This window comes from Amaranthus tricolor, chromosome 16 (genome assembly GCF_026212465.1).
Source record: "Amaranthus tricolor cultivar Red isolate AtriRed21 chromosome 16, ASM2621246v1, whole genome shotgun sequence".
Classification (NCBI taxonomy): Eukaryota; Viridiplantae; Streptophyta; class Magnoliopsida; order Caryophyllales; family Amaranthaceae; genus Amaranthus; species Amaranthus tricolor.
The window spans coordinates 5,338,648-5,357,308 of NC_080062.1; the positions used below are offsets into that span (position 1 = coordinate 5,338,648).

An 18,661-nucleotide genomic window follows, 5' to 3' on the forward strand; every position below is an offset into this window, starting at 1 on the left:
ATCTAAATTTGAAAATTTTTTATTTGTCAAACAATAAATTTGAGCCAATTCTAAATTTCCAAATGAAATCATCGTTTCCAAACATAACATTAATAATTGAAGATTGAAATATTAATTAAGGATCGAAGAGGGATATGTGTAATAAAAAATGACTGATATTTGGAGTGAAATGTGATAGGAAAAGTTAAAATTTATAAGAGTATAAGAGTTTGTTTGGTTGACACTAATTAGTATAAGAATTTAAACTAAAATGTCAAAATGAATTATATTTGGTTAACAATTAACATACAAATTTAAATTTTCTTTGAAGGATTTTCAATCACTATAATATCTCTTGGTAATTTAATTCCTAGACAACTAAACGAGTCCTAGAATAATAATATACATAAATAATCAAATAGGAGAATAAATGTGGCTAACTGTCAGCATCATATCGAAGAGATCTGAGATTAATTAAAACTTTAGCATTGTTGTTATCATATGTATATCTGTAAAGATATCTAATAATAAATGCAAACAACAAAAATTAAAATTGGATGATCTAAAATTGAGAAAAATAAGCTTTATTATTTGAGAATTTGTGTTTTCCAATAGCAATTAGAAAACATTTAAATATAAAATTATATAAAAATTAATTATTAACCTAAAATAACATATTTAATATTTTCTTTTCAAATCCCTCAAAGAATAGTCCTTAGTGATAGCAACATATCACTAATTCTTGATTAAAACGGTCTCATGGTTATTAATGGGCTAGCACAATAATTAAAAATTGAAAAATTACTCTAAATAATCAATTATTTTGTAATTTTTCTATAATAATTTCACCTATTAATTAACTATAAATAATTCCAAAAGTTGAAGCACTTAAATGACCTGTTGTTCCTTCAAAAATGACCTGTTTTTATAGATAAATTATAAAAAAATAAATTAAAATTACAAAAATATTAAACTACTTGTCAAAATATACTAAGACAATGACATTCATAGCAAAACTAGTGTTTACATACTTTCATGTTCTCCATTAAACTCACATTACTACACTAGAAAGGTAGAAGTATAATTTCCTTGCTAAAAAATTCTTATAATGTAAGACAATGTCATCCATAGCAAATACTGTGTGAACCTTCACTTTAAATAAACTCTGGCATAATCTCTTATATTCTTCTTCATGAACACAAAAATTGAAGAAAACTAAAAAAAAATGGGAGAAGGGTACTAATTGCTGGGTTGTTAAGAGGTTTTGGGGCTCTGAGATTTTTTGGATGTGTTTGGTGGTGGTGGTGGTTGAGTAGTGGTGACTCCGGTGAGAGGGAAGGGGTGGCGGTGGGGCTGGATTGATAAAGGGCTTATATATTTTTATTTAAAAAAAATTAATTTATTCTTTTTTTTTCTATTTAAAATGACTTGCTAAAACGGATAGCAGGTAACTTGAGTATACCCAAAGCAAAGACTCTCATAAGTTCGGATTATTCATTGTTATTCAATAAGTGGAATTATTGTAGTATAATCACGATAATGTTGGATTATTCAAAGTAATTTTTTCTAAAAATAATCATAAAATAAAGTAAAAAAATTAAGGTTATTATTCATAAAAACTAAGTACGTTGTTTTGTAAAGTACGTTGTCTGTTAAAAATTAAATTGCTTAATTAATGTTTTTTTAAATATACATATTTTGAGCTGCTTGTATGAACTTATCTCTAAGATGATCTCATACAAAAAGCGCTCAATATTAAGACATATTTTATTTACTTATGTCTTAAAAAATTAGGTGAAAACTCATTTTTATTTATTTATTTATTTATTTTTGTTTAATTTTGTCTACATATGTTTTAATAATTTATTTTTTACCTTTGTAATTATAACTTTTGATTTGTTTTTTTATATTGGTAAAGAGAAAGTAGTAATAACGTTTAATGAAATTATTACTTTGTGATATAATAATTTGTATACTTAGAATTCTTGCTTTATTTTCATTAATATTTGGTGAACACATACTCATAGGGTCTGAAAAGATAATTTTCTAAGAGATGTTTTAGTAATATGTATATGTATAATAAGAAGTTAGTTAATATGTTTATTATTGATGAGTTTGCTTTAATGAAATTCCTTAAAGTGCGATTCAATTAACAATTAAGGTCATCATCATCATATCTAGTATATCCTGCCCATTGAAAATTATGGACAGGGTCTGAGGAGGGAAGGACGGTGGCAACTCATACCCATAATGAAGAACGCGGCCAAAAAGTCCCCCGACTCGAGAAAGAATAAGATAAGATTCTGCAACTGATGGAAGCGAGTGCGACTGAAGCGAACTCCGCAAGTTCTTAGCTGGTGGATACACTAATTTATTTTAACAATTAATTTATTTTAAATATTTTAAATATTTATAACTTGTGTATCGTTGTTGATGACCTCTTATTTAAAATTTTGACTTCGCCTCTAAATCAAACTACTATTTAAATTTTACAATTATTATAACTAAAGTTTTTATTCTAATACATAATAGGCTAAGGAAAGGAAACTAACATAAAAAAAAGTGATACATTAAGCAATTTGTACTTGAAAAATGATGTTCAAACATTAGGGTCCTCTAGACATAGGCCAATAACTTATGAAAGATGTTTCCTAGCAAGCTTTTCTATTAAAAATGCCATCTACTATTTTGGGAAAAAAAGAGTGAAAGTCAATATTATTGGGTCTTGCATATAATATCCAAAGTTAATATATTTAATGCTCTGAAAACTTTAATTTATAGCCTGTGTTCGTTGTGTGAATCATAAAGTATGAACTAGAAGTAAAAAGCAATTCAATTCATTGAAAGCGACTTCATATCCATTGGTCAGACTATAGTTATTAATTTGAGTGATCGAATCGATTTCGGATTATATTTAGTTTTGGACACAATTCTGGAAGAATACAAGCTTGATTCAGTTATCATCATATTCAAATAAATTTGTTCAATAATTATATGTCAGTTACAAAAAGTGATTATTGTTTGAGTTTGATTTTTTTGATTTTCGAACGCAAAATTGTTTTTGGTTTGAATTTTTAACTGGGTCACTTTTGAACAACTTTAAGATAGACTAATTGCATAATTTCTCCGTTTTATATTCCTTGCTACATTACAAGAAAATGTACTATTTATTTATCATCCTTAATTTTTGATTAATTTTTAATCTATAAGTTAATATATCGTCAAGTAGGATTTTGTTTGATTCGTCTCAATATAAAAATTATTAATATCTATTTTTTAAAATTTTTTATTATTCATAATTAGAGATATTAGTTATTAAATTAGTACTTAGATTGCGTAAAAATTCAAATAGAATAAATATTTTTTTAAAAAAAATACAACTATTTCTATCACTTTTTCTGCTCCACTGAAATTACAACATAAGAAATAACACAAATATCAGAACATAATAGACATAATTATTAATTATGTGGATCATATTACAACAGGATGAAATAAATATGAGATTTAAAAAACTTCTTCATAAAATATTATCATAACTAGAAAAGTGAGAAAGTAGATGATGACAATTATGTTGGTCTAAAAGAAAAGAAAAAACAACAGCAGTATTCGTACAATTGAAATTTAATATTTTTCATAATCTGTGCAGAAAGTTGGATATTCTATGGCCTCTCTAGTCAATCTAGTCACTGTTCTATAGTCCTTAGGTGATGAATTAAATATAGATGGTACTTCCTCTGTTACATAAAAAAAAATCCTATAATTTTAAATTATCACGACAAAGCAAAAAGAATAATATTAAAATAAATAAAATTAAAAAATAAATTAAAATAATTAAACTCTCACCTTATCATATCTTACCATATAAGTTTTTATTAACCTCACAAATAATTGTTATTTACTAAGACTTTTTCCGTTTCATTATACTTGATGCATTTAACTTTTTACGTAATTCAATGTGTTATTTTATTCATTTATATGTTAAATTACACATATCTAAAAATTATAAAAGTACTTAAAGAATTAAATTAAGGTGGAGTACTAGAGTTATACTCCCTCATATTCACCACCAAAAATTCCTAATCAATCACCGTAATTTGTAAATCACCACAAAAAGACAAAAAGTATAATAATAAAATAAACATCATCATCATCATCCTACCTAGTACATCCCGCACATAGAAGACTAAGGTCAGGGTCTGGAGAGGGAAAGGCGGCGACAACTCATACCCATGAAGGAGAGCGCGGCTAAAGGAGTTCCTCGGCTCGAGGAAGATAAAGAGACGTGATTATACGTGCAAGATAACTTAAAGGCCTAAAAAAGGGGAGCTACTACAGAGGAAAACACAGAACTAAAAGAAAGGAAACGATAAGAGCATGAGGTTACGGGCACTAAAAGGAAAACTAAGCGGACATCAAAAGTCTGGGACATGGATATGTCGTCTCCAACTGCTCCTATCCCTAGTCAGGTCCGCAGAGAGGTTTAACTCATGCAAGTCAACTCTTATTTGCTCATACCAAGTATTGGAAATATAATGCAAATACAAAAAAAACAAAACGATTTGTATTTCCCTTATGTGAATGGCAATGGAACTCCTTGATTTGTAAATCACCAAATGGACATCATGAAGATAAGGTTGCGACAATCAGAGAAGTCGCTCGGAAACTTGATATGAGTAGAAGGCGTTCATGCACTTTCCTATTGTGATATTTCTCCCACAAAGGTGCTTGGGATATAAAATGAAATTCACAATGAGATACAATCTACACAACAAAATCCTAGCACAAGGAAATTGCAAAAGTAAATACAAGTGTTGTAGTGAATTATGAACTTTGATGATATTAAGAGTTAATTACTCTCTCAATATTATCTCATGAAAGGAAGAACAAGAATGGAAGTATTCTTAAGAGAGAAATCATAAATGATATGAAATTGGGATGGAATGTCTCTTGGCATGCAACCTCTATTTATAGAGCTATGCATCAAACAGTACCTCATTTTGAAACAAAAGTATTTCACCAAACAAAGCTTTTTCACCAAGCAAAGCTTATGAAACAAAGTAATGTTTCACCAAGCAAAGCTTATGAAACAAAGTAATGTTTCACCAAGCAAAACTTAAGAATCAAAGTAATGATTCATCAAATTCTTTGAGGCATTAAATTTGGACTTATAATATATTTATGTAGTCCCACTACTATACTAAGTATGTAGTATATACAAATCTAGGTCTATATACTCTAAATGTTCAACACCAAGTTCTCTTGGGTCTTCCTCGACTCTTCTTACCCGCTACTATAATGCTTTCTACACTCCTCACAAGGGCGTCGAAAGTCTTTCTCTGCACATGACCAAACCACCTCAATCTATGCTCGCGCATTTTTCCAGATAAAGGGGCTACCCTTAGTCTGTCCCTAAACTCTTGGTTCCTAATTCGATCCATCAAAGTGCGCCCTCACATCCACCTCAGCATACGCATTGTGGTAAATTAAAATAAACAAAACTTTCATTTTATCAAATACTTCCACATAGAGGTAATTTCTTAAGTTTACAAATAACCGTTATTTACTAAAACTTTCTCAATCACCATAAGTGTCACATTTGCTTTTTGGACACTATTTATGCACCAAGCTTGTGTACTCCGGATTCACAAACTTGCACACAATCAGCCCCTTCACTCGGAGACAGATTGCTCGACTCTTTCCAACACTCACGATCACCAAAATACACCCAAGAAACCAATTCTTGGTTCTCAGGCCAACTTGTGGGTTCCCTTTTTCTGGCTTCACTCACCGTCAGGATGTTCCCATGCCCTCACCTTGGAGTTTCACTCCCGAAGATTGAAGGTTACACAACAGTTGTTCCACAATCTATTGCTCAGAAGCGTTCCACGCTCTCTTTGTTCCGGTTGATTGAATAATGAACACACAAACGCACAAGGATGAAAAGAAGAGAATCTCAGTTATGCACTTTGAATGAATGAAATCTGATTAATCACTAATGTGTTATTGAATGTAATCTATGATTCATTGTCCATTACACGAGGCCTATGCACCTATATATAGATTTCTAAGGCTAACGGCTAGTTTACACACGTGACTAGCACAAGCTTTATTAAAACAGAAAACAGAAACTAGGCTAAGTACTGGAAGGCTTGTTCGAGTTGTTCTTCTGACAGGGGCACCTTGGACAACACTTTATGAGTTCTGTGATGATCACTAGGAGGGTCCTAGGTCCAAGATGGCTAGGCCCAGGTGCAAAGATGTCAATTCCAGGTTGACTTGTCTCGGAGCACGTGTGTTCAGATCTCAGGCACAGGTGCAAAGTGGCCTTGTCGCAAACAGGCTGCTGGTCAGTACTTTGGCTGCTTGAGTATGTTTTGTGATCTCTGGGCTTCTCGTGTATTCCTTGGGCTTGGACATCTTGATCATGACGTGTCTTGTTGTTCTTATCATGCTCAAGACCTGGGTGCTTAGTAATATGCTTTTGAATAGGAACAGTAGGAACAGCTTGTCCGCTGGGAACAACTTGTAGTTCCTCTGGGCTTGGACCATGTTCCGAGGGGTACGAATATGGTTCAATTTATCTCTTATTCTTAATTTGTATTTTATCATTAATCAATAAGTTAAAACATAGTCAATTGGAATTTTGTTTTATTCGTCTCAATGTAAGAATTATTCATATCAACTTTCCATGATTTTTAATTACGCACAACTAGAGATATTAAAGAATGAATAAGTGTATTGGATAAAGTGCGTAAAATTAATGAGACACATATGGTGAATAAGAGAGAGTATATTTCTGTATTTGGGTGTTCGGACGTAGATTCCTTTTCGAATTTTTAAGGGCTCTAAGCGAAAGAAATATGATCATTTTGAGTATAAACTTATATGTCTATTTTTTAAGTGACAATAATAAACTCCTATTTTTTTCAATTAAACAAAGTATAGTATATTCAATTAATTAGATTAAAGAAGAAAATACAATAAAATAATAAGATGACTACTTTTATGATAGGAAATTAAAAATAATAACACTACTTATTAATGAAAATATAAATCAAACAATACCTACTAACCATAAATTCAAAGTTAATAATTATAAAATAAGTAGTCATTATTCAAGGTACTATTACGTCATTAATTATGAAAAAGTATCGACCTAGAGTATATTTTTTAATATTTGATTAAAAGATCATATATATGAATTTTTTTAGCCCTTAAAACCATGGGGCTCTGAACCATCGCTCATGCCGCTCATGTGCTAGAGCTGCCTCTGTTTAGAAGGATTTCAGATATGATATTACAAGTCGAATTTATTCCGATTCTTATGTATATATTGATATATTGACAATTTAATGTAATTTTTATATAAAAATTATTTTAGATCAAATGGAATTCTATTCAATCATGGTTTCTATATTTTCTTTTTTTAAATCTTTTTATCACATTAAGAAAGGCTGAAAATTCACTAGCATTTCATTGAAAGCTGAATATTAAAAAGTGAATATTTATTATGGGCCCTGAAAACTACTTCTCTTGCTTTTGATTTTTAAGAATTATTGAAACTCTCAAATCTCAAGTGGAATCGCATGTAAATAAAATTTCATGTCATCATAACAAGGATATCTTTTGTTTTAGTTTACATATTCTAATTAAATGTTTCATTTTAAGAAAATAAAAAAGTGAGTTTTATAATACTATAAGAAAAGAGTGAGTAAGGAAAAAAAGTAAGGAAAAGTTATAATCTAATAATAATTGTGTAAATAGTTGAATTTTATGAGGATTAAATTAAAGAAAAAATGATACCAAATATAAAAAATACAAATTCTTATATAAGATGGTCTTACTGTAAGATATGCCTCATATTTGGGTTAAATAACCTAATAATTATTTTTTAATAGATATTTAAGTTATAACTTATAATATTAAAATATATAATGAAGTATCAAATTAAAACGTATCAACACATTAATCATTATTTAATATTTTTATTAATATTTTTATTTTTAATCTTCTTACACATAATTCTAAGCACTATAAAGATATATCATTCTAAGTTGGCTCCTTTGGAAGAATTTTCTAGTATTTCCTCTAAAGTAGCACAAATTCTAATGAAATACAGTCTTTTAAGAGATCATTTTTAATTTGATCAGTCTATTATCATCTTTTAATTTAATTAAGCTTTAAGGGCTAGGACTGAAAGACGTCTCTTAGAGAGACGGTCTCTCAGAAGACCGGCTGCTAAACTAGGCATTTAACAAAGAAAAAAAATCAAAATTCCTTCCATTGACTAGGTTGAAGTTACTAATACTATGTTGTGGGAGATCCATTCTCGGTAAGACGACTTGAAATAAAGAGTCTATATGCTAAATTTATTTATTGGGCTATTCAGCTTATATATAGGGTACATGCTACAGTTATACCGTCTCATACAAAAATTTGTGTTGATTTCATTTCATGGCGAACCATAGACATATAGGTAATGGGCTTCTTAGGGCCAACAAAACTAAAAATTTGAAATACATAAGAGAAAAAAAAAAAAACAAAATAAATCAAGTTTTAAACTTATTCTAAAAGTAAGCGTGAAATTTTCAAATCTGAGGTTTGGGGCTGTTTGCAGTTAGTAACTGCGAACAGGTCAAAAAAGACAAAATAGCTGTTCACAGTTAGTAACTGCGAACAGCTATTTTGACATGTTTTTGTGCAGCATGCTGTTTGCAGTTACTAACTGCGAACAGGTCAAAACAGGTTAAATAGCTGTTCGTAGTTAGTAAGTGCGAACAGCTATTTTGTCTGTTTTGACCTGTTCGCAGTTAGTAACTGCAAACAGCCCCAAACTTCAGATTTGAAAATTTCACGCTTATTTTTGAAATAAGTTTAAAACTTAATTTATTTTGTTAATTTTTTTAATTTTTTCTATTATGTATTTCAAATTTTCCAACAAAACTATGATGAATCCATTTTACAAGCAATGTTTGGGCCAGACTTATGAGCACATTTCATTTCATATCAAACTATGGAGTATTTGGTGATATGCTATTGCATGTTAATATGTTTGACGTGGCTGCTAGCATTGATTTTTTTAACTTGTACAAATTTGTAATATGTGATGGCACAATTATGAAGGAAAAATATATGTTCCATTAAATTGTATGAATATAATTAAAAGTTAAAAAAATATGAGTAAAAATTAAAGAACATAATTAAAATACTACTTAAAATAATAAAAATATACAAAGTTAAAAAGACAAACAAACATAAAAATTATAACAATTTCTTATAAAAAGAAAGTTGGTTTATTTAAATGGGTTAGTTAAAGTTAAAAGAATTAATCTACCTCCAAAATGTCAATATTATTATATCATCCCACATAAGAAAAGCCGGTGTTTAGTGACAATGTGGCAAAATAAGTGAGGAAAAAATACTTCCTCCTACTCAAATAGAATTTAAGAATGTTAGTGTTAAACTTAATTATAATTTATTGATTTCTTCTCAAATAGAATTTATAAATTTTAGTGTTGAACTTAATTATGATTTATCGATTTCTCATCAATCTATAAGAAAAAACATATTCATGTGCGATCTTATTAGATTCATCTTAAAATATATTTTTAAATATCAACTTTTTAGTTAAAAATTAATTGATTTTAAAGTTTGCATTAACATTGCGAAAAAAATGTATGAGAATAAGATTTGAATACAGAGGAGTACCTTAAAAGAGCAACAGCTTGTATCATGCCATTGCTAGCACCAATTTCAATTGTGTAAAGTTCTGAATTTAAGAAAAATCACAACTAAATTTCAGAGAATACAATTTTCTGATTGTATATTTATGATTTTCAATTTACATCTACAAAAGGATTCAAAACCATAAAACAAGAGCAAAGATTATAGAGAATCACCATCTCATCATAATCCTATTTGTGCCCTTATTTGCTACAACAAAGCTGATGTTTTATTCTTTGCCATAACCCTCAAACAGAATCCTCAGTCTTAAACAGCTCTGATCCGTATCCCACACCTTTATCATCTTGATCACCCTGATGCAATTGCAAGCTTCCAAACAAACTAGAATCATCCTGATTTGATAACTGCTGCAAGAAATCTGAATTGTAATTCAGAAATGACCAATCTTCTGGCTTATCCAGTGGGATTGAATTGTTTTCAACTTCAGACTTGAAAGAATCATAACCAGGATTCATGGAGTTTCCTACAGGGGAAACAGGTCCAGCATCTATAGCCCCGAGTAATTCGTCAGCATCGAACATCTCATCGACTGTCAAGTTCTGTAGGTACTCATTGATGTCGATGCCACCTTCATCCGGCTGTGCTTCTGCCTCCAAAGGGTTTGAGGAAGGCTCGCCCTTGGGCACCATTGATACCCCTTCGATTCGACCGACTGACTGATCAAGAGTGTGTGTATCAGACGATGTTGCAGACGCTGTTGTATACGATGTTGCTGTTGTTGTTGGTGTTGTTGTAGCGGAGTTATTCCTGTAATCCTCCAATGAAACAGACAATGAAGCTTGATCGGGGAAGTTCAATCGAGCACTCGAACCATACATTACTCGAGCAGCTTCATCATAAGCCAAGGCTGCTTCAACAGCAGTAGGGAAAGTGCCAAGCCAAAGCCTTTTACCTCGATTAGGAGCACGAATCTCAGCAACCCATTTCCCCCAAGTCCTCTGTCTAACTCCCCTGAATTTGCACAATGAGTTCTCAGGACCGCCTTTACCTCTCATACATCCTTTCTTCGACCCCTTCGCAGGCGCCTTTCTAATTGGTTTTCTTCCTTCATTGTCTGCATTGAGTTTACTATTGATTTCTTTCCACTTAGCAAGAGTTTCTTCAACTGATTCATCACGCCTTCTTCGAGTCTTCCTCTTCCTGGTGTAATCAAATGATACAGAAGAAGAAGATGGTGGGTTAAAAGTTCCTTTGTCATCGAAAGCATCCATTCTGACAAATTAAACAAAAATCAGTTGTACAAGACTGTTTATCAGAGAAATTCAACTATTCACCGCACCTCCGAGAGGAACTATTCAAACAAGGGTGATGGACGATCGCCCCGGAAATCGTCTCCACAGCAACCAACAGAATTACTTCGAATCAACCTTTCTGCCGATTAACAAGATCTTACTTCAGTAATCCATAAATTAGTAAATTACAAATATTCAAATTTCTGCTTGATACATCGATAATCACCTACAAGTTGTATACGAAACAAAAAGATCCAACTAACAAGATATATCTACTCAATTTGAAAACCAAATTGAAAACCCTAACCCTAATTAACACCCGATTAAATCACCCTAATTTATACAACCTAGATATAAACAAAGAAAATTGCAAACTTTGAAGCAGTACTAATAATAAATCCGATAAATCCCAGATTAAAAAGAATCAATCAACAAGAAATCAAAATTTTCTAAAAATTAACAAAAAACAAAGATTAAAACATCAATCAACTAACCTTTCAAAGACGAAGATATGAATTCCCAAGTACTGCTATTTTTTTTATTAAGTTACAATAGTTCTAATTTCTTGTAAGATGATTAATATTTTTACTCTTTCAAGGATATTTCAGCGTACAGAATAGATAACTATTTGAGTTTCCAGAGAGCTTCTAGAATGATACTCGCGAGCGTATTTATAGACATTTCTGTAGAGATTTCTTGTGACTAGGGATCGTTAGGGGGTCCAAGACCCTATTGGATCCGCTTGGGACCCGTTTCTTTTTTAAATGTATGGATCTTATTTTTGAAGACCCATTAAATAAATAATTGATGGGTCTGATCTGGGTCCTAACCTTGAACTCGAATTCAGACCCGACCTTTAGATCCAGACCGTGGACTCGCCCCACAAACCCAGACCCATGACCCCCAATTCCCCATTTCTTTTCTTTTCTATATAAATACATATATATATATATATATATATGTATTGATATGTGTTTGTATATGTGCTAAAACTAAATTCTTTCTTCCTTAATCTCTCAGAAGCATCACACTTCTCAGTCTCCTTCTTGTTTCTGTTATTTATTTGTGTTTTTTTAAGTTGAGTTTTTGTTTTTCTTAAGTGATTATTCTGTTTTGCAAGTTGATTATTTTGTTACGTAAATTGTGAGTTGATTATTTTGCTTTTTAAGTTGATTATTTTTTTTAAATATTTGTACAATATGCTAATAAGTCTCTTAGAAAAATACAAAAAATATAATAACTTACAAAAGGTTTAAATTTGACAAATCAAATAACTTTCTTAAGATCCATTAAGGACCCATTAAGAATCCTAGACCCATCAGATTCGAAGGGTCTGGGTCTGGTTCTGAAAATTTTAGACTTGTAGGGTCTGGATCTATAAAAAATAAAAGGGTTTGGGTCCTGGTCTGTCTGGACTCGCCCCATGACCATCCCTACTTGTGACCGAAACCTGATTTTTTGCGAATTTTAAAATATTTTATGTGATGACGTGGCGGTTTTATATGATACTTCATCCGTTTTAAATTACTTGCAGCAATAAAAATGTTTCACCGTTCATCTATTACCCTTAAATTATGATTAGTTTGGATATGATAAGTAAAACACATTTTTTGTTCTGATATACTCGCTACATTATGATTATTGATATTATTGATATTATTCATCGTTCAAGCGTATTGTTTACGTTGCGGCTAATGCGTAAGAAAAAATATAAGTATGTGAGATCTTGTTTGAATTGTTTGATTACATACTTCATAATATTAACCTTTTATAATTTTTGAATATGCATAATTCAATATATAGATGATCAAAATAATACATTAGATTGTATAAAAAGTCAAATGTAGTAAGACTTATTCAATTCATCTTATCACAAATATTATTAGTATTAAATTTTTATATTTTTTATTATATTTTACATTATTAGAAATTTTAAATATTAAATTATTGTATTGAATTTATAGAGTTAAATGAGGAAGTATATCTTTAGGTTTCTACAATTGTAGTTTTAACGCGTGATACAGGAATGTTCCCTAACCACTCGATTAGTCGATTTGTCTGCGGCATTTGCTTCATCCTTACGCTTGCTTTTGAATAGAACTAGTTGGACACTTGGACTCCACGCTTTCTTCCCTCAATCTCTTTGTAGAAGAATATGATTATTATTATAAAAAAACACTTGGTCTTTTGAAATCGTCTTTTTGAGTGACGTATCTTAAGTCCGATCGATTAAAGATTAATATATGTCTACTTACGTATTCTTAATGCATATTTATATTATTCTTAATGCTTACTTACAATATTCTTAATGCCTACTTACAATATCTTAAATGTTTACTTACGTCATTTTTAATGCCAACTTATAATATTTTAAAAAATAAATAATAGACCGACCCAATAAGAAATAGTCTCTCTAAGAGACCGTCTCGAATTTATGTAAAAAAAATTAAGAAAAAGATTATGTATCAGGTGAAGAGCAATTACTACTTTATAGAATATGTTTGTAGTTTGGTTCTCAATGTTTTTTTTCGGTCTTTTCAAGAATTTCTAAAATGAGTGATATTATAAATAAATATTCTTAGAAACAATTTTTGTCTATGTTGCAGAAAGTATCTCTTTTCATAGTTATAATGATATTATTATCTGTTAAAATTTAGAAAAGAGATCTAAACAATCCAAACAAGTAGGAGAAAAGTTAATACGCAACAAATCCAAATGAGTTTTTGATAATAAAACCATTTGATAGTAGTAGAAGTCACTCCACAAGCTTAGAAAGTTATCCATTTCTCTTTTTTCGACGTAAGACAAGTCGAATGAGGATAACATAGGATATTTTAACATTGTTTGAGGATCCAAAAAAGAAAATACGTAGGTATATTGTTGTTTGAGAATCAGATCTTCTGTTAATTAAAACATACTAGTATGTCAAAACTGCATGTAAGTTTCACATTTTCATTTCTACTGCTTCTTTCCTCTTGTTCTTTCTTTCTCTTAACCTACCATGTATTAGAAAATAATTTATCCTAAAATTGTGGCTTGCGTTGGTGCATGTTTATTTGACCCCAAAGTATCAACTTCCATATTGTGCGGTGTGCCATGGAGTGGACAAGTTGAAGGGCACATTTTTTGTAACACAATTTTTATATGACATGATTTTATCATGAGACATTTTTTATACTTATATTAAAAAATTTAATTATACAAACTTTTAGCTTATAAATTTCTTATTTTAAGATTCTCTTACTGTGAAACAGTCTCATATAAAATGAGTTATTTTAATAAATGATTCCACAACTATACGATTATGGGCTTGTTGGCCCAGCTTATGCCTCAGGTAATGTATAAAAATCAGCGGTCAGGTCCAAGTTGTCGCATGTTTACCAAGTGTCAACACCTTATATGTCGTGCACTACTTCTGAACCTCTCGCAGTCTCGCTTACACTTGCACATATTACCTCATCCCTGACGTATACTTCTCCATTCTGACTTTGTTATTGATGCAATTTATCATACAAGTTTATTTATCTATTGCGGTTGATATGTAAGAAAAAATATAGTGAAGTGGAAACTTGTTTTAATATTACTTTTTTGTAATTTTTAGAGGTGTGTAATTCAATATATAAATTATCAAAATAATACATTGAATTGTATAAAAAGTCAAATCTAACTAGTATAATAAGACGGAGAAAGTACTAGCCAAATTTGGAACAAGTGTTCTTGCCAAAAATCATGTATCAGTAACACAAACCTCAAAATAAAAACTTTATATTCTAATAACTTATAATTCCTCCCTTCCATATTACTTGCAACATTATAAATAATACATATATAAAACACGTTTTAAGAATTGAATTATTGTATTGATTTGCGTGAAAAATCAAATAGTGCAAATATTTTGTAACAGAAAAAGTATTAAATTAACATTATAATTCATATATAAAGCATGTTTTAAGGTGAGATAGTATCAAACAATAATATATGTGCTTTAAAAAATGACTCTTTTCTATTGGAAATAATTTCTTTGTATTTCATAAGTTTTTTTTACAAAAGAAGTTTTTTAAACAAATTTGTTTGGTCTTATATGTTATTAAAATGACTTTGAAAAACCAAAATACTTTTGAGTGATTGACCTTTTTTTAATTCCACCTTAATAATTTTTATATTAAGTAGGATGAAAACGATAAAGGAAAAGTTATCGAGAATAATACAATTTTTTGTTAATTTCCCTACAATAATATCAACTATTGATTAACAATGAATAATAACAACTTAGAGGAGTATTTTCCTAGAATAATACAAACTTTAGTTTATGAACTAATTCACCAATTTTTTTGTCTTATAATCTCCTATAGTTTGGTTTTAACATGTTAGGGATTTTTTAGGAAAATACCCCTTAAGTTGGTATTATTCATGGTTAATTAATGGTTGGTATTATTGTAGGGAAATTAACAAAATGTTGTATTATTCACGGTAATTTTTCCAACGATAGATTATATCTATATGGAAGATGCATGTAGTTAAAAAGTCCTTCGACTCAAAATTAAAGATCTATAGAGGAAAACAAATCAAAACAAGACATGACAAGATAAAAATTAAGGCTAATAACATGAAAAAATAAATCTAAAAACAATCATAAATACCATAATAATAAATAAGAGATATGTGAAATGAGTGTAGGTGTATGTGGCTATTTAAGGTTTAGAACACAAATATGATGTCTCCAACTACTAGTGGTATCACCAGTCAAATCCTTAAAGTTGTGCAATTTGTTTATGTCATTTCTAATTTGCTTCTTCTATATTTTACTAGGCCTATCGCTATTTCTCTTCTATATATCGTGTTGTTTTCCCCCTTCTCACAGGCGCATCAGTGAGCTTCATCTACACTTGCCCAAATATCTTAATCTACTTTCACCCTTCTCACAGAAGGGTTTTCAATGGTACTAGTTGGTCTAAGACATATATAGCGGATTTGAGGTCTTAAATGGGTTCGAAAAGATTATGGATGGTCACAAGTAGGGAGACCATTTGATGTTGAGTGTGTAATATCCGAGGTGAAGATTAGACATGGTGGGTGTCGACTAGAAAAGGGTGGAAAGATACATATAGTAAATCTTACTATCTTAGTAAAATGAGTAGCACTTGTGACAAGCTCAAAATTTACAAGCTGTTTTTGCTCACATGTACTTATTGTATACTAATACCATTCATATGATATTTACGTGGATCATTGTAAAAAAGAGGAGTAAGCATCCGATTTAAATTTAAGAGGAAAAGTGCAAAGAAAATTAGTGAAATCATCAAGCAAAACAAGATAGTATTTAAACCCGACATTACTAACAATGGAAGAGGTCCAAAGATCGGCATGTATAATATCAAAAGGTTTATAAGTGACACTAAGAGAAGGATAAAAGGGAAAACGTACATGTTTTCCCAATTGACAAGAAGAGCAACTATTAGAGAAATGCTCTTTATTACATGAAATTGAACTACTACGACGAAGATAATTTAAAATATTTGCGCCAGGATGTCCCAAGCAAGCATGCCAATAAAGGGATTGAAGGGAAGTAAATGCGGCAGGCGGATTATTGACGAAGGGGTAAAGAGCACCCAAGTTATTGCATCTCGTGAGAATTTTTTTCGTACCAAGATCCTTCACAGAGAAACCAAAAGGGTCAAATTTCAATGGAAACCTTGTTGTTAGTAGATTTTTAATGAGATGTGGAGAATAAAGTATGTGATTGAGTTTATAAGGAAAATTTGGGGAATGATGAGGGGAAGAGCCATGACCCACAATTGGAAGAGTAGACCCATTACCGACAAATACATTAGGAAGAGAAGTAGCAGGCAAATAATTACCAATGTTATACCATTGTGAATTAGAAGATTGAATACCCATATTTGCAAGTGCTTGGCCAATTTCCATGGGAGTGAGGGCATTAGAATCTTCATGGGTTGAAGTGGCCTGATTGTGTGGCTTGGGAACTGGGCCAAGGATACCAGCGGAAGGGCGTTGAAGGGGTACTGATGGGTAGGGGCATGGTGGACTGTTGTACCAAGACTGAAAACGCCATGGCTAATTTCATTGAGACACATATCCAGGTGCGTTGATGGGTCAAGTGTAGTGCCTGGCACGACCTCTACCACTGCGACCTCCACGCCAATTATTTTGGCCACGACCACAGCTACGACCCCTATTGTTATTGTGGCTACGAGATACAGGAGAATGAGGTGTGTTACTGGATTTCGGAAAATCGAAATTTTGAGTAGGAGGAATGTTGGAGGGAGGTGGCGGTATAACCATAGCAGAGGGGGCGGGTTCATTTTTTTGGGCCTGTCGTGACTCTTCTAGGAGTAACTTAGAGCGGGCATGATAAAAATTTGGTAAAGGGTCTAATTGTTGAATCATAGTGGCTACGGTGTCATAGGCTTTCGGAAGGCCAGCAACGAAGCGCAAGACCATCTTATGACCTGAAACGGGTTGGTCGAGTTTGGCGAGTTGATCAGCGAGAAGTTTTATTTGCTGACAGTAGCTTCATGCATTAGGGAAATCAGATAGAGCAAGTTTATTAAATTGAGTTTCTAAAAAAACTGCTCGAGTGTTTTTGTTATCATGGAAGAGTTCTTCTACACGGGTCCATACCTCGTGAGCGGTAGCGTTGGGTTTGAGAATGGTTTGTAAAAAATCAGGTGAGATTGTGGCATATAGCCATTGTTTTAACACTGCATCGAGACGCATCCACAATGCTGTATCAATATCAGAAGAACGAGGAGCTGTAGAGTCAATATGATCAAGAACATTGTATACGATACATGTCAAACGGAAGAGTTTAACCCAGGATGAATATTGAACTGTCTCCATATCAAGCGTTAATGGGACTTGGTTCTTGATATTGGTGACTGTTAAAGCATGGTGAAAAGAGGATGAAGAAGCCATAGTGAGAATAGCACTAGGGATTTTAGAAGTGCAGCAAGATGTTAACAAGGACAGTAGTAAAATAGGAAGAAAGATAGGGGAAAAAATTGATATTCGGTAGAGAAAGGAGACAACCTTGCTAATGGCTGTGATACCATGAAAGTCGGTGTAATTCCCTACACCTCTAGGGATTCTATTCCATCAATATTTATAGTATGCTTATTAGTGGTCACAAGAATAAGGAAAGTCAAGAGATTACAATAATAAATCCTAAGATGATGAAAGAGTAATAATCAGTTAGTGGAAAACGAAATATTCAAGAATTAATATTCTTTCAATTATTCTATCAAGTATCAACTACACTAACGTATAGGGATAGTTTAGCCCTATTCTTGATAAAAATTAATGGTTTCCATATATTGGTCTCAAACTCATAGCCGATGAATTTAAAAAGAGAAAAAACCCATAAGTCACGTAATCAGATTTTACAATGAGACGACAAATTTGCAATCAATCACGTACATGTGGAAAGTGGAGAGAAAAGGGACATATTAACAAAAAAAATTCATTATCAAAACAAAAAAAGTTAAAATTAAGAATTAACTTTTTAAGCTTTAAAAGCTTCAAATTAGACAATATTAATAATTATCCATATAATGAAATTAAATACCTGTTTTAATTCGAAATTTCAGGAAATTTCACAAAATTTATATTATCATTATAAATCTCTATTTTCTCACACATTCATAATTTTTTTCCCAGCTCATCCATATATATAAAATCTCATG

At 31.2% G+C, this 18,661-nt stretch overlaps 2 protein-coding genes across 4 annotated transcripts; both read right to left on the bottom strand.

Moving 5' to 3' along the window:
• Window positions 1-9,687: 9,687 nt before the first annotated feature.
• On the bottom strand, window positions 9,688-11,728 carry LOC130803109 (dehydration-responsive element-binding protein 2B-like). 3 transcript variants are annotated; one of them, XR_009039852.1, is made up of 4 exons: window positions 11,453-11,728; window positions 11,006-11,097; window positions 9,882-10,938; window positions 9,688-9,751 (listed from the first exon to the last, which is right to left on the bottom strand). XR_009039852.1 is itself a non-coding variant. In XM_057667291.1 (3 exons), exon 3 carries the CDS (start codon window positions 10,935-10,937, stop codon window positions 9,954-9,956), a length of 984 nt encoding a protein of 327 aa, XP_057523274.1. In that variant the 5' UTR covers window position 10,938; window positions 11,006-11,093; window positions 11,453-11,728; the 3' UTR covers window positions 9,688-9,953. The 3 variants fall into 3 exon arrangements, 2 of the variants coding, with proteins under 2 accessions (XP_057523274.1, XP_057523273.1); XM_057667291.1 differs by having other exon boundaries at window positions 9,688-10,938; window positions 11,006-11,093; XM_057667290.1 differs by having other exon boundaries at window positions 9,688-10,938.
• Window positions 11,729-17,192: 5,464 nt separating this feature from the next.
• On the bottom strand, window positions 17,193-18,621 carry LOC130802457 (uncharacterized). Its single transcript, XM_057666475.1, has 2 exons — window positions 18,614-18,621; window positions 17,193-18,066 (listed from the first exon to the last, which is right to left on the bottom strand). Exons 1-2 carry the CDS (start codon window positions 18,619-18,621, stop codon window positions 17,493-17,495), a joined length of 582 nt encoding a protein of 193 aa, XP_057522458.1. The 3' UTR covers window positions 17,193-17,492.
• Between the last annotated feature and the right edge of the window lie 40 nt (window positions 18,622-18,661).